This window comes from Lutra lutra, chromosome X (assembly GCF_902655055.1).
Source record: "Lutra lutra chromosome X, mLutLut1.2, whole genome shotgun sequence".
In the NCBI taxonomy this organism is placed as follows: domain Eukaryota; kingdom Metazoa; phylum Chordata; class Mammalia; order Carnivora; family Mustelidae; genus Lutra; species Lutra lutra.
The window spans coordinates 36,195,651-36,221,171 of record NC_062296.1 but is presented as its reverse complement, the minus strand read 5'-3'; the positions used below and the strand labels follow the sequence as shown (position 1 = coordinate 36,221,171).

Here is a 25,521-nt window from a genome sequence, read left to right as displayed (position 1 = left end):
GGGCGGGCAGTGGCTGGGGGCGCGGGCAGCGCGGGCCTCCTTATCCCCTCACCCCCGCCCTCCTCCCCTTCCCCACCACGCCCCCTCCGGCCCGAGGCCGCCTCTTCCCAGGCTCCGGCTGTCTGGGCGCTCGGGGAAAGGGGACAGCTGGTGGGGGGAGGAGAAGGGGACAAGGGAGGGGGCGAGGCCCCCGGAGGGGCGGACGGGCGGGGGCGCGGAATGCGCTAGGCCCCAGGCAGCGGAGGCTGGCAGGGCAGCTCGCCGGGGCCAAGCCTGGACCCTGGGCTGCGGAAGAGAATTCCTTCCAAGTTCTGGCCACCTGCCCTTGCAGGCCCGGCTTTGGCCCAGAGACAGCATCTGGCCCCCCAAGACAAGCCCTGCCCCCCGGGGTTTCCATCTGTGCTGCCTGCCCATAACGGGGCCGCCAAGGCCGCCTGTCCACGTCCTATGACAACTGCTCCCACAGACAAGGACCCTGGCCTATCTTTCCAGCCCGTTCTCCCCCCCCCCTCCCCCGCGCGCGCGCAGAGGAGGAGAGCATCTCATTCCGAAGATGCTCAGGACAAATTGGGTGGCTGAAGCAGAGTACGACTCCCTGGTCTCCCAGAAGGGGGGCTGACATACACCAGCCTCCTTGGAAGGACCCCTGCCCCGACCTCCTATCCCATTTTTAGAGAGGCCTACACATCTTAGCATATGACTATACCTTCCACGATGTGACCCTGTTTCCCGCCAGCAAGCCCTCTTCCCAGAAAGGAAACCAAGTTCTTCCATTAAAAGGAGCACAGACATTAAAAAGGCCCTTGGATGACAGTCTCTAGATGTATCAGGATGTGAAAAGTGCGTCTTCTAGAGAATACGCACACCTGCTTTCTCTGCGTCCGGTTAGGCCCTCCGGCCCCCAGCCCTGAGCCCCTCCAGGCCTAGGCCCTGCCGGCTTGTTGTGAGGCAGCCATTTTTCCCCCAGAGGGTATCTTCTTTTAGGGGAAAGCAAGGCCCTGAGACCAATAGCCTGGGCTTCACCAAGGAAACATACCCAAAGGATTGATTTGTAGACAGTGAGTAGGAAAAAAAAAAAATCAACAACAACAGGAGATCGTGCCGATCAGGTCTGGTTACCGAGTGAGAATAGAAGGAATGAAAAAAGGATATGTCTTTATGCACGCCTTGAGAATCAAGCTGCCTGTTCGAGACAGTTTGGTCCAACAGCCATTCAGTCTGCAGGTGCCATGGGTCAAAAAAGGAGGCCTTTTGGGTGCCTCTGCCCCAGCTGCCCTTCAGAGAATGCAGGCTTCTGCATCTTGGGGTGAGATTGGCACACTGGGGAACTATATCCAGGGTCTCAAACAGAGCCTTGCTTAATAGCTTCTACCCCGGTCTCAGAGGCATTCCACGTAGCCCTGAACACTGATTCCCTCCCAACCACCGTACCTCAAGGTCCTCAACTCCAACGGGCTCAGGAAAGAATTGTTAAAGTGACTTGGCATGAATTGAATGCCAGAGGACACAACTAGAAAATTCTCAAAACAGTATCAAACCAGGGACAGGACTAAAAAACTAAAAGACTTCGGTTACCTATTACATCATGCCCAGAAATCTCTAGGGCTTGGGGGTCTGTGGGTGAGGAAGAAGCCCCTTCGCTGTCACATAAAAGTCATCATTTAAATTTCTGTTGTACTTTCAACAGCCTTATGGACTAATATAGGATTATTCCCATTTTCTGAAGAGGAAATGAGTTCAAGTAGTTAAGTAGCGGGACTAGAATGATAAAGTTTAACCTTGTTCTTCTCACTCCTAACACATTATTCTTGTCACATGGATGGTATCCATGAACTGCCTCCATTTTTTCACCTCTCCCTGCCGTGGAACCTTCTAGATTCTGGCACATTTTGCCAAACCGCTCTCTGTAAGTTCACTAATGACCTCCTGACCAAATTCAAGGGTCTCTGCTCAGTTTGCATCTCTGACCTCAAAGATGAATTTGATACTATCAACCACCCACTCCTTCCTGTAAGTGTCCTACCCTTGGCTCTCATGGCATTGCAGTCTCAAGTTTCTCTTCTTATCTCTCTGAGCCATCATTCTCTGTCTCCTTTGCTGGCTCCTCTTCTTTCCTTTCCTCCTCCCGTTAACTGTTGGAATCCCTGAAGACTCAGTCCTCAGCTTTTCTCTCTTAACATCCATTTCCTTGGAAAACTTCTCCTTACATGGTTTCACAGACCACCTGACATGTATGTAGCCAAATCTGAATCTCTAGCTCTGATTCTTTCTCAGATCCACCCCCTCCTTCCTTTCTGGTTTTGCTACCATAAGCTTAACCCAAGCCCTCATTACCTCAGGTCAAATAGGCAAACTGCAGAGTCTTCTGGCAGATCACCCTGACTGTAACCCAATCCTCCCTGCTCTGGCTAGAATACAGATCTTCCTCGACTTACAATGAGGTTATGTCCCAATAAACCCAACGTAAGTTGAAAAGACCTTAAATCGAAAATGCACTTATTATACGTAACCTGTAACACAGCTTAGCCTAGCCTATGGTAGACGTGCTCAAAATTCTTCCATTAGCCTCCAGTTGGGCAAAGTCCTCTAACACAAAGCCTATTTGATAATGAAGTGTTGAATGTCTCGTGTAACTTACTGAATACTGTGCTGAAAACAGAATGGCTGTGAGTGTATTGGTTATTAATGAGAGTGAATCAGAACACGTACAGCCAGTCCGGGAAGAGATCCAAATTCAAAACAATTTCAAGTACACTTTCTAAGAACATGTATTGCTTTTGTACTATTGCAACATCAAAGAATTATTAGTCAAGCCATCCTAAGTCAGAGACTGTCTGTCATTGTCTTCCAACACCGCTTCTGCCAATTCCCTTCTATGTTCAGAAACCCAGAGTCACTTCCTTTTGCTTCTTTAATGAAATCCAATCTTTTTGGCTGGGCCTGAGGTCCTCACCAGCAGTGGACACCATCTCCTCCCCTTGAATTTGAAGAACAGCTTATTTTGAAAAGCAAAACCCTGCAAATAACCAGAAATCTTACGATAAGAGCTAAAACGATTATATAAATATATACAAAGCTAACTCTAATTCCATTAAATGAAATAATTGCTAGAGAGAGAACATGTTATTAATTTACAGAAGACTGGCATGGTGGGGCCGGAGATGTGGAGAAGGGGGTGGAATCAGGAATGGAGACTAGTCATAAAATTTTAAAAGGCCCAACCCTCAGCAAAAAAAACAACAGGTGTATGTGTGGGGATTCTGGCCTTCTTTTCACTCAAGGGGCTGCTGGGCATCCCTTCAAATCCCAGTCCCAGGCCAGCCCTGAATGGCTGAGATGCCAACCCCATTTCCCCACCACACTTAATGAAACTACATCAGACAAGGATTCAGTCTCATTCCTCCCTACTCTTCCACCCCACCCCGCCCCTAAACCTGCCTCCATACCTGTCACATAATCATCTGTTTATCCATCCTAGTCTAGAACTCACTTACTTCCTGGATGGTAATCAAGTGTGTCGACAAAGGGAAGTAATTTATAATCATGTATTTAGACTTTCAAAAAGTCTCGGAAAAGGTTCTGTCCCATGCCAAGTTTGTTTTAAAAGTACAATTGAGGCGCCATGGGCTAGGAAATGCTCTCGCCATTCCTTGAGACTGTGAGTGCTTCCTGCCAATAGTGCAGCTCCATGGAAGTTGGTTGAATTGAACCAGAGTCGAATTTGGCTCCTGGCCAAGGGACAGGCGCAGATGGTAAGCACTGTTGGAGTCCAGAAGGCTGGCAGACCCACAATGGGCTCTGAGGAAGTGGCAGAAAGGAGGCTTCGTGAAGCATGAAGTCCAGACCAAGAAGGAATCATTCATTCGTTCATTCATTCCACAACTATTGATTGCATGTTTCGCTGGGCAGGGTGCTGTGCTGGGTCCTATAGACACATGGATCAAAGAGTTATCCTGGTGAACTGTCTGTGGCTTCATGACTCTCACAGCCACTTGGGAAGCTGCAAAAAAGCAGGGAGCGAAAGGATCCAGAATGAAATGCATAGTGGGTGTGAAGTCTCACCGGAGTTCTGTTTCGGAGAGAATGCGAACCCTGGACCCACACGTGAAACACTAGAGTCCAAAGCCTTGTTTGAAGAAGGAGATACCTGGTGGTCTGAATTTACTGTTATGGCAACCCACCCTACCCCTTCCCACTCCTCCAGGGCAGGTGCATTCTCAAAAGAGGGAGGAGAACAAATGAGAAATTTCCTGGGTCCAACTGAGGCTTCTCAGTTGTTCCATAAGAAAATGTGTGGTGTTTGGGGAGAGGGAGTTGGCTGGAGTTTGACAAAGGTCACAATATTTATGGGCTGGAACGGGCCTGAGGGACTTTAAGTGCCTACTTTAGAGACTTTGAGACATCTCGGCGGGCTTGTGCTGAGGACATCCTCTATCGAAGCCACAAACCCGAGCATCAGATGCGGTTCTCTGATCCTCGTGGATTGAATGCTTAACATGTGCTGGGCAGATTCCATGTGTTATGTTCATTAACCTTACAGCAACCCTGCGAGGCGGGTAGGGGTGACGTCACACATATTTACCAGCAGCCTGTCTTGGGCACTGGCCGTGCAGAATAGACTAGAATTCGGAACAGACACTGGCTGTAAACGACCAGTTTAGCCTCACAGAACCACAATCTAGTGGAACAAAGAAGTAAGAGAAGGGCATAGACTAAACAGCTTCCTCTTTCCCAGAAGACGGGAAGGAGGAGAATCTCATCTCCTCGACACTGCCTGGGTCATTGTGCACCTCCCTCCCCTCCATGTACGCTTCCATCTGTTCTCTCTGCTCATTGTATGTACATAAAAAGCTCCCTTGCCTGCCAACCCCTCTAAAGCAATGATATCTGTTGCAGCTGCCCCTTTTCTCCCAGCGATTTTCCAAGGATGTCACTCGTTGGCTTAAAATTCTTGAATGGGCCCCATTGGATCGCCAAATTATCACCTTAGTGCAGCCTTCCAGACTCTCTGCTCTGGCTTGAAAATCCCTTCCAATCATATTTGCAGCAATAACTACCCACACGTCTTCAATGCCAGGCACTTCTCCTTTTGTAATTATTATTATTATTATTATTATTATTATCGCCCTGCAGTTGACTTACAACATTATGTCAGCTTCGGGTATCCAACCTGTAGGTTTGATACATTTATATGTTGCAGTATGATTACACTGTAGCATGAGCTAACACGTCTGCCATGTGACATACCACTTCTTTCTTGCGGTGAGAACAATTAAGACATTTTCCCACCAGATGAAATTTCACTCTCCTAAGCATCCCCACTGGGTGGGATAACAGGGACATGTGGGCTTGTCAGATGGTCCCTGCAGTCCTTTTGAGGGCAAGTGCTGCTTTCTTCCTTGTGTCCCTCCCCTAGCGTGGCGCAGTGCCTGTCAGATCATAGGTGTTCAGGAAATATTTACCTAGGTTTGCGGTCTGCCTTCCTCCGATGAAACCTTTTTACATTTGAAAAAAAAATTCACTCCATGCAGTATGCCAAACCTGGTGGTTACATTTTTGTTCACAAAGAAAAACTTCATTGTGCAAAATTTCAAACGCACAGCAAAGCTGGAAAAATTTTATGGTGGAAACCTTATCACTTCCTAGCTAGTTTCCACCACTAATGTTTTCCCATATGGGCTTTATCCACCCATCACTTGGCCATCTCTCCACTTGTCTGTCTAGCCACTGTCTTTTTTCTTTTCGAAGATGCAGACATCAGCGCACTTCACTCCTAAGCCCTTTCCACCTGCCTAGCCTTAACTTGAATTCAGTATTTGCTTATGATTGTTCTCCTGCCGAGGTAAAATACCCCTAAGATCATGCATAGACATTAACCGAATATTTGCTGAGTTTTGACAAGTGTAACTGTATAACTGAACTGCCACTAAGATATAGAACCTTCTCACCACTCAAGAAGGCTTCCTCTTGTCCCTTCCCAGACGTTCCCTTCCCTTCCTCCCCAGGGGCAGCCTCTTTTCTAATTTCTTTTTTTCCCCATCATTGGTTAGTTTTGCCTGTTACATAACTTCATAAAAATGGAAGCAAACAGTATGAATCCTTTTGTATAAGACTTTTTTTACTCAGCCTCATGTTTTTGAGAATCAGCTACATCATTACATTGTCTGTGATCACAGTGCAGTTTCATTTACCATTATCCATTCTCCTACTGATGGATCCCTGAGATATTTCCGGTTTCTGGCCATGAAAAGCAAAGCCTTGGCACCTGGGACACCTGGCTGGCTCAGTCAGCAGAGCATGTGACTCTTGATCTTGGGGTTGTGAGTTTAAGCACCCGTTCTGGGTGTAGAGATTGCTTAGGAATGAAATCTTTAAAAAAAAAAAAAAAAGACAGCTGCTACGAATGTTTTCATACAAATCCTTTCGTGAACATGGGTTTTCCTTTTCCTTGGGTAAATACCTAGGGGTGGGAATGCTGGGTCACAGGGAAGATGGTTTTAGAAGACACAGCCAGACTGTTTCCCAAAGTGGTTGTATCTTTTTATACTCCCAAGGTTTGTGGTTGCTTTTAACCTTGACTTGTACCCGTAAAATGCATTTACTCTTATACTTCTGAAGGGGCCCGTCCCGACCATTTGTGGTTTATTACTTAAAGACTTCCCCCTGTTTTGCTGAGTGCTAAATGTACATCCAAAGTGTAGATAAAGTTGCTAAAATGTGAGAGTCAATTATGTGTGAGGACAGCTTTCGCTGAAAGCTTATGTGTACCAAGCACTGGGAGAAGAACTTCATTGGCACTATCCCACTCAGTCCTTACAAGAACCCTGTGAGGTAGGTATAGTACCATTCCCACTAGACAGACGAGGAAACTGAGGCCCAGAGAGGTTATGTAACTTGCCCAATGCCACACAGCATGCAGGTGGCCAGGGTCGGTAATCTTCATTACTGTCATGCTCTAATGCTGCTGTATAACTTCCTTCAGACAGAGGTTAAGGAGGGGAAAAAAAAACCTTCTGTGTCAGAAGACTCATCCGACCCCCCTTATTTTGCAACAGAAGACACAGAGGTCCAGGCAGAGGGGACTTGCCTAAAGTCCTCCATCGGTTCATACCGAGCCATCTGAATCCAGCCCAGAGGCCTTTCCACTCCACTGCACAGCCCTCTTCAATGCTTTGCACAGGTCCGATTTTATTTCTAGCTTTTTAATGATGACAAGAGTCTGTAACTCCTCTTGAGGTCTTTCAAAGCAGTGCATGAAATCAAAATGGGTGGCAGATCAACCCCTCTTTTGGGGCCCAAACACAAGGTCATAAAGTCAATTGTCAAATTTGTGTCAATACACGCCTCGACCTTATCTTAAAAATGTTTCTCCCACCCATTCAGTTTTCTCTGGAAGGGGAAAGAAAACAATGTGGGTACTTGGTGTTTTCTGTGGGAAAGGAAGCGTCCGGGGGGGGGGGGGGGGGGGCACTTTTCTCTTGGACTCCCACAGCGCCATCTGGTGGAAGCCCGGAGTTTTCGAGCCGCTTCCTTCAGAATGTTTTTCAACCGGAGCATTTGATGCCGGTTTCTGTGCCAGGCACTGCGTTAGGAGGTTAAGCACCGGGGATCCAGAGAGAGCCTCCTTCTAGCATAGAGCTCACTTTCCAGGGGTCAACAGCTACCTAGACCATTGCAAGGCGGTATGGTGGATACCCTATAGGAGGCAAAGAGTAGAGTATGGTAGTTGAGAGCAGCCGCCGCTCTCAGCATTTTAATTCTGGTTTGGCCACCTCCTGGCTGTGCTACCAGGAGACATCACTCAACCTCTCTGTGCTCGTTGCCTCTTCTGCAAAATGGAAATACTAGTAAAAGTGCTCCCCGCAAACATCCCTGAAGATGTGACACTTGGGATGTTTTGAGTTCTCCATGTGCATAACATATGGGTAAGCGAAACAACAAGGTTCGCCTCCCTGCACCCCTGCATCATGAGGGATGGCAGAACAGCCTTTGGTTCGGGGTTTGGGGGTGGATGTGTGTGCCAGGGAGTTCAGGGAGGGCCTTTGAGCTGGGAGATGATCTGGGAACATTTAGAAAGCACTGGAATCGGGACCCAGACCAAATGAGAAATTGGTTCCCACAGTGAGTAGGCACAGCTTGACATAAAATTAGATGCTAAGAGAAAAATCAAGACCAGTTGTGTCAACTGCCGTGTGTTTGTTTTAATTTTTGGCTTTGTTTTGGGGCAATAATGCTTCAGTGGCTCTATTTATCCAGCACTATGCTAAATAGGCATGATGGGGCTTGTTAATTTCCCACTGCCTCCAAACAAGATCAGTTCTCAGCCCCTCAGCTTTTTTTCCCAAATTGTGTCTGGTGCACACCACGACTGTATATGTCTCTGTTTGTGCTGTTCTTCCCTGCAAATGTTTAACTCTTCCATGTTATTCAAATCTTACTCATCCTCCAAGGTCTGAACTCTCTTGTTCATTTACCCATTCATGAAATCTTTTCTTTTCTTTTTTTAAATTGAGACATAATTGACATGTTAGTTTCAGGTATACAACATAATGATTCAATACTTGTATATAATGTGAAATGGTTGAGTGAACATATGTCACCATATGCAGTTACAGATTTTTTTTCTCATGATGAGAACTTTTGAGATCTACACCCTTAGCAACTTTCCAATACGCATCACAGTACCACTAACTATAGTCACCATGCTGGACATGACATCCCCATGACTTATTTATTTTATAACTGGAAGTGTGTACCCTTTGACCCCCTTTACCCATTTCAACCACCACCCAACCCACTCTGTCTTTGGCACCCAACTACCAATCTGTTCTTTGAATCTATGAGCTTTTTTTTTTTTTTTTAAGATTCTACATATAGGTGAGATCATACAATATTTGTCTTTCTCTCTCTGGACATTTCCCTTAGCACAATGCCTTCAAGATTCATTCATATTTTCAGAGATGGCAACATTTCCTTCTTTTATAGCTAAATAATATTCCTCTGTGTTTGTGCACGTGCACACGTACTTCCTGTATTTTCTTAATTCATTCATCCATCAGTGAACGCTTAGGTTGTTTCTATATCTTGGCTGTTGAAAATGATGCTGCAATCAACACAGTGCTACAGATCTCTTTTTGAGTTAATGCCTTATATTCTTCAGATAAATACCCAGAAGTGGAATTGCTGGATCGTATGATAGCACTATTTTTTACCTTTCTGAGGAAACTCCATACTGTGTGCCACTGTGGCTGTACCCATTTACAGCAGTGTACAAGTGTTCCCTTTTCTCCACATCCTCACCAACACTTGTTATTTCTTGTCTGTTTGGCACTAGCCATTTGCACAGGTGTGAGGTGATATCTCATTGTGGATCTGACTTGCTTGAAATATTTTCCTGAGAACTCACCACATGCCAGGCACAGTGGCAGGCCCTGGAGAGAGAGCAGTGAATGAGACAGACATTGTCTACCTTCCCAGACCTGACAGTCTGCCTGGGACTACAGGCATGGCATCATGGCCACGTGTTACCAAGGTTTTCCAAGATGAGGGATGTATCTAGAAGTGTATTTCCCATAGTTTTCACCACAAAGCACACACAGATAACGTCTATGATGCCCTGGGATGAATGAATAAGAAAGTTAACCTTCCAGGGAGCCCTGGCCACTCCCAAGGGCAGAGGGCATCAATAATTCAGCACACCTGGAATCTCTGGGCAATCTCTGGTCTAGAGTCTCAAGCTACGAGATCGCTATCGCTCTCACTCCACTTCATCCTTGCGGGCTGATGGGCACAAAAGCGATGCTGCTACAGATGAGTACACACTCTTCGATATTAGCTAGAAGCTGCTAAGAGTCACTCGTGTCTCTTCAGCATTAGGCTCAGGCTGGAGGCTCCAAGGAAGACCTCCCGGACAACTGAATCCTAAAGGGATCTCTGCCTTTGCCAAATTCCTACATACTTAGAGACTTCAGCTCACAGTCCAGCTTCTATTGCATGCCCATCGTCTGATACTAAGTGCTGACAGCACAAGCCCTTCTTCTGTCTCCCTTAGAGAGACACAGAGAGAGTGAGAGGGAGAAAACACAAGCGGGGTGAGGGGCAGAGGGAGAAGCAGACTCCCTGCTGAGCAGGGAGTCCAATGTGGGACTAAGACCTGGGACTTGGAGATCATGACCTCAGCCGAAGCTTAGCCGACTGAGCCACCAGGGGCCCCTCAGGAGTACTTCTTAACTTTAATCACCTTAAAAAAAACTTTACAGAGAGAAAGTTACAAAGTTGTAAGAGGATACACAGTTACAAAGTTGTAAGAGGATAAAGTCCTACAGCCTTCCTCCAGGAGGCAGAATGCTGAATTCCCACAGCTCCCAGGCCAGTTTGGAGTTTTTCCTTCTCTGAGTGAAACCAAAAGCCAACCAAGATACCCCACAACCCCGGGGTGGAGGAGATTGGGTCGAGAGAGCTCTTGTTTATATCATAAGCCCAAGGAAAGACTTCACAAGCAAAGAGAGCCCAAGAGCCCTCTCGCAGACAAACCAAAGGCTCCTGCTGAAATGAAACAGAAGACCCCATGTCCTTTCCTTCACTCAGACCCCCCACCCAGGGAGGTTAATGTTCTTGCCACAGGGAGTCTCTATGGCTAATGAAATGCAGATCCGGATTAGAAACAACGCAGACTCCCCCAAATCCACCTTTCCCTCCCCCTCCAGGGAGAAGGCTGGGTATCAAACTGGACGGAGTTTTAACTCATCTCTTAGATCCCTCATTTCGTTCATGCTTCCAACAGTCACTGTCTGGGCAGGAAGACATCCCTGGGCTTCCCTCTCTGGCCCCGTCCCTTATCCACTCTTGGGGAGCTACGTTACAACTCCTTACTACTCTTCTGTGAGGATATGTGCGGTTCACCATCCCAAACTGAATTAGGGCATTGGAATGCCCTGCCCTAAGGAATGTGGAAGTTACCCCTAAGGTAGGGCTGTTGGCCATGAAGAAGAAAATACGTTTGGACATGTCCGTAATAGATACGTGCGTGTGTGCGTGTGTATATCTGATTCTGAGCTTCCTATAACTCTGTGGGCTTGCCAAGAGCCAGGCACAGGAAGAAATATCTGACTTTGAAAGACTCCTTTTCAGATTTATGCTGCAAAAGTCACTCTGGAGAGATAACAAGATATGGGAGTCTCTTGACTTGTTTTGTTTGACTGATCTCTTACAACCCCAAGGCAAAAATATAAATTATTTAGAGTTGATAATTAGCACTTTTGAGTGGCCCCACCACAAAAGCCTGTTTCTGATTCTTGATACCTTTAGGAATGCCACCTGAGAAACATTCATTCTCTAGAAACCTCTCAGGTTTGCAAGCATCAAAGGAAATCGTCTGCCAAAGCAAAAGAAAACTCAGTCTTGCATAAATAAGAGAGGGTTATGGGAGCCGACTGTTAACCAGGAGCCTCCTTCCTTGGTAACCTATGAAGACCGTCCTCTCCTCTAGGAATTATTTTGTGGCTTAGTCGTAAAAAGAGGTGCTTCTGGTGGGGGCCTGGGTGGCTTGGTCGGTGAAGCGTCTGCCTTTGGCTCAGGTGATGATCCTGGAGTCCTGGAATCCAGCCCCGCATCGGGCTCCCTGCTGGGTGGGGAGTCTGCTTCTTCCCCTGCTCCTCCCTCTGCTCGTGCTCTCACTCTCTCTCTCCCTCTCTCTCAAATAAATAATAATGTATTTAAAAAAATAAAAATAAATACAAAGAGGTGCTTTTTGTTTATTTGGGTTTTTGTTGTCATTGTTGTTCATCTTGAAGTGCAGCCAGGGTGAAGAACCACTTAAATGGATGAGCTCGCCTTACTAGGGATCCAGGGATTTGAATACCAAGCTGACATTTTGATTTGAATAAGAATAGCATCAACAAGGTGGTATTTTAGCAAGATAAGTTTGATGTTTTTTTTTTAAGATTTATTTCTTTGTCAGAGAGAGAGCCAGAGAGAGCACAAGCAGGGGGAGGGGCAAAGGGAGAAGCAGGCTCCCCGCTGAGCAGGGAGCCTGACACGGGGCTCCATCCCAGGACCCCAGGGTCATGACCTGAGCCCAAAGCAGATGCTTAACCGACTGAGCCACCCAGGTGTCCCCCGTTTGGCAGGTTTACATACGAGAGAGTAGACCAGCAGTGAAGGAAGGAGTGGACTTGCCAAGAAACAGGTTAGGAGGTCGATGTGTAGTTCTAGGGGGAAAGGACTGAAGGTCCGGTCTAGGGTGGTAAGAGTGGGAAGCAAATAAGAGATGAACTGTAGGTATGTGAAGATGCCATGTCTCACAAACGAAGCTCAGCGGAAACGACAAGCGGGTGCCAACACTGACAGACACTCATCTGTGAGCAGGTGTTTTAAGGTCACTGGAGTTGTCTTGTCCCCTTCTTCACAGCCGTCAGGCCCACAGAGATGTTTCTCATGACCTGAGCCTCGGGCTCTCCTGCACCCTTATCGGAACACGCTAGTTCCAAAGACTGATCCTTCTGAGGCTTAGCACGTTCTGGACAGAAAGTGATGAACCTAAGTGATTCATCTTTTTCACCCTCAACGTACCCAAATACACCCATCCTTCAACCTCTTCACTGTATTACCTATCTTACCTGTCTACGCCAACCATCCTACTCAGGATGCTCCTAAGAAAAAGACAGAGGACAGGGGCGCCTGGGTGGCTCACTCAGGTGTCTGACTCTTGGTTTTAGCTCTAGTTGTGATCTCAGGGTCCTGAGATCAAGCCCCGCCTACATTGAGCCCCACGTTGGGCTCCACACTCAGTGCGGAGTCTGCTTTAGATTCTCTTGCCCGTGGTGTGCCTGGGTGGATAAGTTGGTTAAGCATCTGCCTTGGGCTCAGGTCATGATCCTGGGGTCCTGGAATTGAGCCCTGCATCAGGCTCCCTGCTAGGTGGAGAGTCTGCTTCAACCTTTCCCTCTGCTGCTCTCCCAACTTGTACTCTCTATGTCTCTATCTCTGTCAAATAAATAAATAAAATCTTTAAAAATGAAAAAAAAAAAAACCTCTTTCCTGCTCCTTGTGCCCCTCCCCTACCTAAAATAAATAAACAGTTTAATTAAAAAGTAGAGGTACAGAGGCTGGGGCCCAAATCAGGACTAGTTGAGAACTGTTGTTATGGACTAACCGTTCGTGTCCTCCTTGCCAGAAAAAAAAAAAATTTTTTAAGATTGTATTTATTTGAGAGAGAGAGAGAGAGATCGAGAGAGAGAGCAGGAGAATCCACACTTCTTGTGATGTATTCATCTACAGCCTCATATCCTTCTAGGAAAATTCGGGACCTAGGGTGTCGTTAACAAACCACAGTCACAGTGGAAAGCTAGAAGTTCTCAACCCTATAGGCAACATGACATGCCTTATTTCCTCTGTCGTTCGCCGTTCCATTTTTACAAAGGGTGTCTTCTTCAAGGTTTGGTCCTTTGATTTATTTATTTTTAAATAAAGGAAGAAGAAACTGAGGCTAAGAGGGTATCATGAGATTTGTCCAGGGTTACAAAGCTAGTGATAGAATGAGCCAGGCCTCCTCTCCTCTATATCCAGAACCCTCCATGGTCTTCTGGGACCAGCAAGCCTGAAAGCCTTAAAGCCCTCAGTGTGCTAAGTAATACGTGAAACCACCTCGCTGAGGAAATTGCTTGGCTAAGGAAGCCCTGATCCAAACACTTTACATGGACTAATGTGTTTTAATCCTCGCAACCACCATGTGGGGTAGATCCTCTGATCAACCAACCCCATTTATTCAGATGGAAAAATGCAGCAGGCACACATTCATGAACTTGCTCACAGTCATAGAGCGTGTGAGGAGCAGAGCCAGAAAAGAGACTGAGGACAGTGTTTTATTCCACAGTATCAGGTGTTCCAAACAACCAACCCCATTCATTCAGATGGAAAAATGCAGCGGGCACACATTCATGAACTTGCTCACAGTCATAGAGCGTGTGAGGAGCAGAGCCAGAAAAGAGACTGAGGACAGTGTTTTATTCCACAGTATCAGGTGTTCCAAAGCAGTTCTACTCTATTAATTCTATCAGTGTAACAGCTTTATGTTCAGATGCTCCAAACTAATGGGTGGGACATATACAGGCCGGATGAACTGCTTAATGCAAATCCATAAACCTACAGATGAGTGCTTTTAAAATATGTGCTTAAAAGTCTGGCTAAGGGGCACTTGGGTGGCTCAGTTGGTTAAGTGTCTGCCTTCGGACTCAGGTTATGATCCCAGGGTCCTGGGACAGAGCCCCGCATCGGGCTCCCTGCTCAGTGGGGAGCCTGCTTCTCCCTCTCCCACTCCCCCTCCCCCTGCTCACACTCTCACATGCTCATTCTCAAATAAATAAAGTCTTCAAAAAATAAACATAAATAAAAGTCTGGCTATTTAGGGGTGACAGGCTGGCTCCACTGGAGGAGCGTGTGACTCTTGATCATGGCGTTGTGAGTTTGAGCCCCATGTTGGGTACAGAGCTTACTTAAAAAAAAAAAAACTAAATATACTTTAAAAATCACCCAATTTAAATGAATAAAGAAATAATGGCTGACTAGCAGTCTCCAAACCTCTGGGTTTTATCTTGGCGCATCAATGAGGTACAAATCAGCTTGATAACATGTGTGGATTTATTTCTTAAGATTCGAGTGCAAACTTAAAAAACAAGAACAAACCAAGCTTTTCATTAGGAATAAACACAAAAATCGAAGTAACAACCCCACGATCATGCATTTTAACAGAAAGTACAAAAAATGAATACATTCTAATTTGTAACTACATTCGAAAATTAAAATATTCCTCTGGAGTTCCAAATACGACACAATCATTAACCTGTTCTCATTCTGTCCCCTCAGACATATCCATCATATGCTATCAGGAAAACACAGGCATGGATTATTATTAATCAGCCTTTATGCCCGAAAGAAACATTCCTCTCCTTAACTTCTGACTCTTTGAATCATTTACCTGTATCTCAGTTCTGAAAGCTATACAATTATACCTCTGCTCTAAGAAAAAGAAAAGAAGCAATACAAGTATCAGGGAGGCAAGATATTTTCATGTCATTAAAGCAAAAGTCACAAGTGTTCAACTTAGAAATGTACAGAATTGTAGTAAATTTTTAAAGTACAACTCCATTTGATGGCTGACACGTCATAACAGTGAACAATTTAAACAGGTATAAAAATGTAGGATTAAAATCTTTAGGCTCAAATACTTGAAAAGTCACTATGAATATGGTAAGATCGGTTTACATAACCATGTATTTTTTTTTTTTCTGATGAAAAATCAGGTGGGTAGTGGCATCTCCCTTGGTCCCTTAACAATATTTGGATTTTCTCAAAGAATTAGCAGCACCCAACTTTAAGTGTTGATTCCATGTTTCTAAAGGACCTTATACAACAGATTAGTTGGCAGTGTTCTAGCTTTCAGGAGATGGGACTGGGCAGGGGTGCAAACACGGGAGTATGCATGCATTCACATATTTGAAATCACCATTCCAGACGGGAAAACAATTCACATATTGAAAAAAAAATCTAAGGGACTTGTCCTTGAAGGATCAACAGTGGGCCAGAACAGTAGAAGCTGAATAGTAGTCTACTTGATGACTGGTTTTTCACGCTTCCAAGGCAAGTTGGGAAAAATGAAAATACTCACATACACATAACTTCAGAGAGAACTTGCCTTGAATTGGACACTGCAGAACACTGAACAAAAATCTTTACAAAAACCTTCATTCTTGCTTATAATAACATCAGATTATTTTTTCCTTTTCACCACCATATACATAATATTTAAATATTTTCATTATAAATATCTTAGAGCAAAAAAGAATGTATTTAATTGCAGTGGTGGCCCACATCTGTACAAAGCAATGTAAGCAACATATATATATATATATATATATATATATATATATATGCATATGTGTGTGTGTGTGTATAAAATGATTAAGAAAAAAGTGCAAATAACAGTATTAAGAATTTTTGCTTTTTACAGTAACTATGGTTCAAGTGTGAAAACCTGTCAGATCTAGAATCCCAGATTTTAATGAAAGAGTCAAAAAGAAGCCAAAATGCTGCACAAGTATCTTCCCTTTGCCCAAACCGAGCATTTCCAGTCTCTAAACTTTTCACACAATCAGGAAAATAGTGGTAACAGTGTGTTCTTTCCCTGTCACTTCCCCAAACCCATCCATGTTAAGTCATCACTCAGAGATCCAAACAAGATACTGGGGAAGTCAGTCATCATAACCCGCTTTGCTCACATTAAAGCTAAATGAAAGGCTTTCTGAAATAAACTACGGATCAAGAATCAAATCAGTAACAGCAAAGAGACCTTCAGTTCCAAGTGTAATTTAATACGAGGACATTTGCAAATCAATCCCTGTTATCATAGGTAAATTCCAAATGGAAATCCTTTCCTAGGTTAGGTGCTATGCAAGGATCAGAATTCTAAGTATTTACGATGCTTTCACCTTTTCGAACAAAGAAAGTGCTTCCTGTTAAAATTGGATTCATTTTTTATCATCTTACTCTTGGTCTCAGTTTTTTCTTTTGAAAAGACAGACAATTTTTGGCAGTCTTTAACATAATTTACCCTTAATCATTCGAATAATTAGTTACTGATTTTAAGACCTCCAAGTTTCAGAAAACCAGTTCAATATCCCTTTAAAAATATATTACTAAATATTTTTGGTGTGTTTAACGTTGTTGTACTCAGACTTCGGGCACTGTAATTATTCACAATATTACAATGATTCTATGTCTAACTTATGCCAACAATTATGAATCCTAAAATGGTTTCCAAGGTACTACTATTTGATTCTATTATATTGTGATTGAATTTTGCCTTCAAGAGAAATGGTTGGAAGAGAATTTCAAAGCCCTGCAGAACTCCTGCTTTGAGTAGTGTTAATACATATTTTTTTGTCATGCTTAGTAGTTTAAGCTTCTTCTGAACTAGGAAGACAATAGACATTGGAAGATACGAATTGCTGCAAACTACATTCTACTCCAATTTATTTTGTTCCACATTATTTTCCTTTAAGAAAACAAGCATATCTTGGGCTGATTTTTAAAACAGAATTTTTGCTCTAAAATTAATAACACAGCTAAAGGGAAACAACTTCTCAATTTCAGCCACATGAGAACTAGGCAAAACTAAGTTAAAGTAGACTCAACGACTATCTTAATCACTTTGGGTTTTTTTTTTAAATTACCATGTCTTTAGAATGATACACCCCTTACATTCTAACAGCTCAACAAGGCTTAAAACTCTAAAACCGAAAACCCGCCAAGCCACCTCCTGCACAGCTGTAAATGAGAGGCAGCATTCTACTTGCCCCCGTACATTCGCTCAATGTCTTTGAGGTAATGGTTCTTCAGCTCCTTCCTCTTCAGTTTGAAAGCATCTGTGACCAAACCAGTTTCAGGTGTCCATGGCTCTGGACTTAGGCGAACCTTGATTGGAATTTCAAATCGCTCCAATTTCACTGAAATGAGAAGGGGGGAGGTAGGAGAGAGGGAGGGACAGGGGAGAGGGGAAGGGTTGGTTAATTTAGGGTGCCAGTATCTTACAATCTCAGTTTCATTGTAGAGTTCTTGAAGTGTACATAAATCGTTTCAGTTGCATGTAGTTTAGCCCACACATTTTTTTTAATTCTATTGTATATGTAGACACCCTCCTCTTTTGAGTCTTCCTATTTGTCATTTCCTCTGCCTGGGCTTGTCTTCCCTGTTGGTAGCTGCCTAGCTCACTTTCTTACTCCATCTTGGTGTCTGCTCAAATGCTACTCCTCAGAGAAGGCCTCCTGGACCCTTCAGAACAGGAGTCCCTGTGTCTGCTTAGCCTCTCTATCCTCTGACATTACACTTTTTTTAAAAGATTTTATTTATTTATTTGACAGAGAGAGACACAGCAAGAGAGAGAACACAAGCAGGGGGAGCAGACTGGAGAGGAAAAGCAGGCTTCCCTCTGAGCAGGGAGCCAGAAGCAGTGCTCCATCCTAGGACCCTGGGATCATGACCTGAGCTGAAGGTAGACACCCAACTGACTGGGCCACCCAGGCGCCCCATACATTACACTTTCTTCAGAATGCTTCTCACCAGCCCACAGATTATACGACCCCGTCTGACCTACTAGAAGGCAAGCTCCATGCAAGCAGGGGTCTTTTGTTCCCTGCCATCCATGGGCTCCATCAAGAGGCCTCAATAAATGTGGACGTATGTATTCATTCATTCTGCGGAAAACTATGCCTCTAGACAACTGTTCTTCAGGAGCTGTATTCGACACTCAAGGAAGAATCAAAAGGGGGATGGTGAATTTCACACTTCAGCAGCATAAGGATGTGAGACAGCACGTACCGTATCAGAGTTAAACAACTCAGCGCGTGCGGAGAGGTAATGAGGCCACGCAATCAATCAACCAAGTACTCCATAATTTTAAATTCAATTATATCCCCTCAAGCTACTTACTATTAATACGGGCTCATCCTGAAAATCCTGACGGCCCCTTAACCGCAATGTCAAGCTACAGAGGAGCTTTATTTCACATGCCATGAGGTGAAGGGACATGGACCTGCATGGGTACAGTCTACCGCTAACCAGCCTGGGTGACTTTAGAAACAACTAGGTTTCCATGACAGGTGCCAAAACCTCAAATTCATGGAATTTTTGACCTAATACTGGCCTGGAGGTTTAGGAAAGCTTGCTTCGATTACTGAATTTCTCATTAAAAATGAGAGAAAAATAGCTGAGTGTGGAAAAATAATCCTTCAAATTACATAGAACCAAATTCCTAAAAGTAGTCCCTGAAGAGGCAGTAAAAGAACAGGAAACTTGCTCAAATTTACCACATCTATTCTGTCGACACATCACAGCTCAGTTACGGGGAGGGGGAGGTCCAAAGTAAACCCATCTGCTCCCCAAGCTCACATGTGGTTCTCAAAGAAACACTTCCATTCTCAAGTATAGATTTGGCTCCAGAACCTTTTATTTCATATTCCTTTCCTTATTTACATAGGCCCTATTCATAAAAGTCACTATATTTCATTTTTATTAACTAAATTCCTGTTCAAAGTGGGGAAAAGGCTACATGAGAGGTTTCATTTTGGGAACTCCTAAATATTATCTAGTACCACAAGCTTTAGAGAACAATGGGCAATCACCTCGTTTCTTATAAACAGGATATACTGCCAGCAAGTGAGAAAGAGCAGGGGGAAGAAAAAACAAACAGTATTTTACGCATGCCATTTTATTTTATGGGAATTACCTACATTATGAAACAGAGCCTGTAGGTGGCAGCAAATGTCGACATTTCAAGCCACTGGTCTTTCTCAAATAACCACAAAACTACTAATTTGTATCCTTCTCTTTTAAATTAGACTTTATTTAAGAGCGAGCTAGCGAGCACACCTATGAGCAGGTAGGGAGAGGGTTAGTGGCAGAGAGAGAGAGAGAGCAAGAGAGAGAGAGAGACTCTCAAGCAGGCTCCATGCCTAGCATAATGCCCAACCTGGAGCTCCATGCCATGACCCTGAGATCATGACCTGAGCCAAATTAAGAGTCCAACACTTACCTGACTGAGCTACCCAGACGCCCCTATTACTTTGTATTCTTAAGATAGATACTACTTATACCTGAAACCATGCCCATAAGGTCAATGAGGCTGAAATGAATAGGAAATTTCAAGCTTGTTTTTCAGAGACCTGTTTCTCCCGAATCTGCTACTCTTTCTTTCCAGACCCCAACAACGAATCCACTAGCCCCCCTGGTGGAGGCATAAACTGAAGGTCAAGGGTATGGTTTTAGCCTGTGAACAAGCAAGGCTCTGCAAGCATTCCTTCCCAGAGATAAGGAATCCGAGACCCCATTTAGTTTATACTGGTTCATGGAGCTTGCACCAAGCCCTTCACCTTGTCCTAAGACGACCTCCTGAAGGCAGGGGCCAAATTTTGCCTCATTTTAATATTAAGTCTGTATCCCCAACAACACAGCATACAGGTTACAAATGTTTGCTCAAAGTCCACGCTCCATCTTTCTTAAGAATCATTAAGTTTCCCATGCGGGGGGTGGCTCAGTCAGTTAAGCATCCGACTCTTGGTTTCTGTTCAGGTCATGATCTCGGGGTTGTGAGGTCCAGCCCCCGCCTCAGGCTCCCCGCTCAGCATGGAGTCTCCTTAACACTCACTCTCCTTCTCCTCTTTCCCCCACACTCTTTCTCTCAATAAATAAATCTTAAAAAAAAGAGGCATGTTCCCCCACCCTTTTCATCAATATGTATATAATCTCAACCCCTGTAAATGTTAAAAACCAACAAACAAATAAACAAACCTTGTCCTCTCCTGAACAGGTAGTAAAGGAACATGAAAGTTGCTCAAATTAACCATGTCTACCTGCTGAAACATTACAGCTCAGTTATGGGGAGGCGTCTGGAACTGTGGAATCACTATATTGTACCCTAGAAACTAACATAACACTGTATGTTAACTATACTGGCATTAAAATAAAATTGAAAAAATAAAAATAAAAAAGGCTTTGTGGATGTCGGATGCTACTTCTGATTAACTGTTTTTTGAGTGTTTGTTGTTTCCCTATAAAACCTGGCCGGGTACTGATTTCTTCTCCCTGAGTATCTGCCTATGACCCTTCCAACCAAGGCGTCCAACTTTCTCTCAGTCCCTCGACTTGAAGTGATTTAAAATGAAAACAGCCCTTTTTCTAAAGCCCTAGGAACAGATGCTAGGCTACTTGAAATGAATGTCAGCGAAATGGCCACAGCGGCTCAACTTTAGACAACCTTTTTACCTGCTGCTGTGCATGGGCCACTCGGAAAGATCACCAGAGACATTAGAATGGCAAGCCAGGGAAATCTGTCCAGGGGCCACCGCCTGCCTCCCTCCAACTAAAGATGCTTCACACCTGATAGCTAGAAACCATCTCCCTGGCAGCTCTCAGGACTCAGGACAGGGGGTTTATACTTTCCCCCAACCACGAACGTCTATTTTCCTTTTGTTTCCAGAGAAATGTCACTTATTAGTTCCTTGACCGCTTGCATAATATAGGCCTAAGTGTGAAAGCCCACCTGCCCCACCGCCTCCCGAAATGAGACAGCTGTTTAACTGAACTGAACTTCTCTAAGACTACTGCATGAGATGAGAAGCACACCTCTTCCCTAAGGTCCACAACACAACTCCGGCTACAAGGGAACAATGCACACAATCTGTGTGATGTTTTTCTAAGAAAAATCTTGGTCTAAAGGGGGATCTCCCCACTACTTCTAACCAGATCTGGGGGAGCCGTGTCTTGGCAGTTGGAAGATAAATCTGTTGATTTAAAAATTTGGTCCCCCCTTTCTCTAGTCACAATCCCAAGGAACCCCTTTCTCACATGTGCTGTCTCTCTCAAATAAATCTTAAAAAAAAATGTATACTATTATTTTTTTAAAGGCTGTGTCTCCTGCAGAGCATGACTCCTTCTGAACAAGTCTGGGGCTCTCTCTCACTTTGCGTTTCAAGGTTAGGAGTCCTGTGTCTTCTCCAGGGGTCATAACCAGAGGGGGCCCTACCTTCAGGTGCAACCCCCTTCTCTTTACAGATACACTTCTCAACACACAACAACTGCTTAAAAGGAACATAACAAGGGAAGCCTGGGTGGCAAAGTCAGCTAAACATCTGACTCTTGGTTTCAGCTCAGGTCATGATCTTGGGGTGTTGGGATTGAGCCTCGGGTCAGGCTCCATGCTAAGTGGGGAGTCTGCTTAGGACTCTCTCTCCCTCTGCCTCTCTCTCACCCCTTTCTCACATGTGCTGTCTCTCTCAAATAAATCTTAAAAAAAAAATGAGGTTGAAACGAACAGGAAATTTCGAGCTTATTTTTCAGAGACCTGTTTCTCCCGAATTAGCTACTCTTTCTTTCCAGACCCCAACAACAAATCCACTAGCCCCCTTGGCAGAGGCATAAACTGAAGGTCATGGGTATGGTTTCAGCCTATGAACCAGCAAGGCTCTGTATACATTCCTTCCCGGAGATAAGGAGCCCGAGACCCCATCCAATTTATACTGGTTCACAGAGTTTGCACCTAGCCCCTCACCTTGTCCTAAGATGACCTCCTGAGGGCAGGGGCCAAATTTTGTCTCACGTTAATGTTAAGTCTCTACCCTAAAGTGAAATGAGATGTATATTACCTGTCTGTTCAATGCACAAGCTCCGTCTTTCCTCATTAAGAGTCGTAAATCCGCCCCCCTTCCTCCGTATGTATGTATTCCCAATCACTATGATTATTTGAAAAAACAAAAAGAAAAACCAAAAACCTAAGAAAAAACCCTGTGCTCTCCCCCCTCGGGGAGGTGGATGTGAGACTTGCCCTCCTGTTGGTTCGGCTGCCTCTCAATTAAGCCCTCTCCTTCCTGCACACTCGCTGTCTCAGTGACTGGCTTTGCTGTGTGGCTGCACCCATGCTGGGTCGGGTTAGGTACCTCATGCTTCTATTTAAAACATGAAGAGGCCGTCTATAAAAGATGTATGATTTCAGGCAGATTTAGCTGAATACAACCAAGACTATTTTATACTTTTTGCATTCAGTCTCTGAAATTGTCATTGGAAGCAAAAGTTTGGCAAGATAAGTATTTTGTGGCACAGGAAAACTAGGATTTATACATTGAAGCTCATGATTATTGTGTATTATCAAAATCATCAACTGTTTGATTTCCCGCCTCAGTCTAGGAAAATTATGAGGACCTAGAATTTTATTCCATTTTTCATCTGATTGTGATCCAGGTTGACTTTCCCCATTATTGCTTTTACACAGTGAAATGTACAATGACAAATTATTTAAGTTGCACTTTCCCCATCAGTACATTCAGAGAGTGACTAAGAATAACAGCTTATTGGCTGAAATACTTTTTGAAATAGTGAATTTAAAAAAAATTAGGATCTGTACCAAAGAAAATTCTGGGAGCCCAGTGACAGTAGTATAAAAAGTGTGGTATATCAATAATACTATAACTGACAAAGCCATCTTCAGGAAAAAAACAGTAAGTGCCTGTTTTCAGGGTCATAAACTTAATTTTGTATCTGTTAATAGGCCATCTGTCATTTAAAACTTTATAGTGTCTAGAGTTAACTATAAGAATGCTCTTCTTGGCGGAACTGGGGGGCCTGGGTGGCTTGGTGGGTTAAGTGTCTGCCTTCAACTCAGGTCATGATCTCAGGGTCCTGGATCAAGCCCCATGTTGGGCTCCCGGGTCAGTGGGGAGCCTGCTTCTCCTTCTCTGTCTGAACCTCCCCATGCTCATGCTCATTCACTCTCTCCCTCTCTCTCTCAAATAAATAAACAAAATCTTTAAAAAAAAGAATGTTCTTCTTGGGGAAAAAAATTTTTTTTTATTTCAACCTGGTAGTTAATATTATCAAGTAGTGAGTAGAACCTAAATAGTTAATTTAAAAGAATAAATTATAGTAGACTAGTTAGGGAAATAGCGGTGCTTATATACCTCAGATAAAAGCATAAACATGTCTACAGGTTTTCTGAGAGACGAGGAACTTATACAGCAACAGAGTTGGAAACAAGCCTTTAAAATATACATTTTCTTTGACTCAGAAATTCCATTTCTGGGGATTCATACTTACTGACTAACTAAATAACTAAATAAATAAATGAGTATACATGACAATATGTTACATTTGTTTATAGTGTGTTGCCAGGGAGAGGAACTCACCCTAAAATCCAACAAAGACTTAAGGGGATATTCCTATGCTGGAATACTATTTAGCTATTGAAAATGACAATGCAATTCTTTATCTACTAACTTAGAGATATGTCACTGATGCTGACAGGCTGGGTACATATACCATAAACAATGTAACATTACCACCAAAGATACCACTACTAGAAAGTGATTTTTTTACTTCCTCCTTTATAATTTTCTGTACTGTCTGGTATTTTATGATGAATATACATAACCTAATCAGGAAAATTATGTCTTCATTTTTTAGGAGGGAAAGCAACAGGGTAAAACTAGGTTAATAGCTTCTTCATAAACATGAAGAGTTGGGTGCCTTGTTGGCTCAGTTGTTAAGCGTGTCTTCGGCTCAGGTCATGATCCCAGGGTCCTGGGATCGAGTCCCACATCGGGCTCCCTGCTCGCTGGGAAACCTGCTTCTCCCTCTCCTCCACTTCCCCTGCTTGTGTTCCCTATCTTGCTGTGTCTCTCTCTGTCACATAAATAAATAAAATCTTAAAAAAAAACACAAACATGAGGAGTTCACAGTTTCTCTCTGTTCCCTTGGAAAGTAATTTAATCAGTTTAAAATAATCTTTTAAATTAAAAAAGGTAGTAACCACAAGGAAACAGCTGAAATGAGAGAAAGAGGACACTGGGTGAGTGTTCAACAAAATTTTGGAAGACCCAAAGCAAACGGACTAGCGGTAACTGATGGAGAGTTGAGGGACTTAAAGCTCACTGTCAAAAAAAGAGAAAAGAAAGCTATAAAAGCTCACTGCCAACAGAGGACACCAGTGAGAGGCAAATGGACCTCTTGAGCCCATGCCTCTGAAGACAGAGGTGAGGGATACACTGAAAAGAGAGTTCTGGCCCTCGGCCCTTTTTCAGAGGACAGCTCTTCTCCCTCGCCTTGCTCTTCTCCAAGCAGGATGGCAACAGGTTTACTTTCTGGAAAGGCTGAACTAGAGAGACTCTGGACTCCAAGGACACTAGGAACGACAGAAGGAGGGAACAGAGCTGAAAACAAAAGGATGCTGTGAGGGTAAGAGCCACCCACCCCACCCTCAGCCCCTTTCCAATTTCTTCTTTTTGGGTCCCCAAATAGGCAGTCATGCTACTATCCTCCAGGCAAGAGACTCAAGAAATCTTTACAGAAATGGTATGACTTCAGATACTAACTTTGAATAACCTCTCAGTGAAGCCCAGTGAGCATTCCAAACACTATTTTAGTGCCTCGTTCTCAAGTATGAATGGACAGACAGGGATCCACGGGTATAGGAGAAGCTATGAGCAAAGCAAGCAGGAAGTGGAGCTTGTAGGAAACGAACAATAACAGGAGAAGAATACGCAGAAAAGGAATCCCTTGAACATCCTTGGGGGGAATAAGAGGCAACACAGTGAGTGCATTCATGAAAGAGCAATAGGATGCTATTAAAAGAACATGGAGAAAAGAGGAAAGAGCTCTTGAAAATTAAAATTCTGACACTGGAAGTTGGAAATTCAATAGACAGAGAGATGACAAAAGTGGAAGGATTCTGCCAGAATATAAAACAAAAAGGACAAGACAGAAAACAAAAGGAAAAAAAGGATAATAAATCTAGAGGATGAAAACAAGAGGTCCAACAGCCATATAATAGTAGTCTCAGATAAAGACACAAACACAGAACTTGGGGGAGAAAAGCCATAAAAAGAGCGAGCAAGCAAATAAAAAAAGATGAATGGATGTTTCCCGGAACTAAAGGGCAGAGATCTATAGATTGAAAGGGCGCACACCAAGTAACCGTATGCA

At 43.9% G+C, this 25,521-nt stretch overlaps 1 protein-coding gene across 10 annotated transcripts in view; it reads right to left on the bottom strand.

Moving 5' to 3' along the window:
* Positions 1 to 14,619: 14,619 nt before the first annotated feature.
* Positions 14,620 to 25,521, bottom strand: part of ACSL4 (acyl-CoA synthetase long chain family member 4) — an 81,795-nt gene continuing 70,893 nt past the window's right edge. For all 10 annotated transcript variants that reach the window (XM_047715537.1, XM_047715536.1, XM_047715546.1 and 7 more), the window contains one exon: positions 14,620 to 17,501. In XM_047715537.1, the coding sequence (XP_047571493.1) occupies positions 17,344 to 17,501 (158 nt within the window). In that variant the 3' untranslated portion in view covers positions 14,620 to 17,343. The remainder of the gene's footprint in view (positions 17,502 to 25,521) is intronic.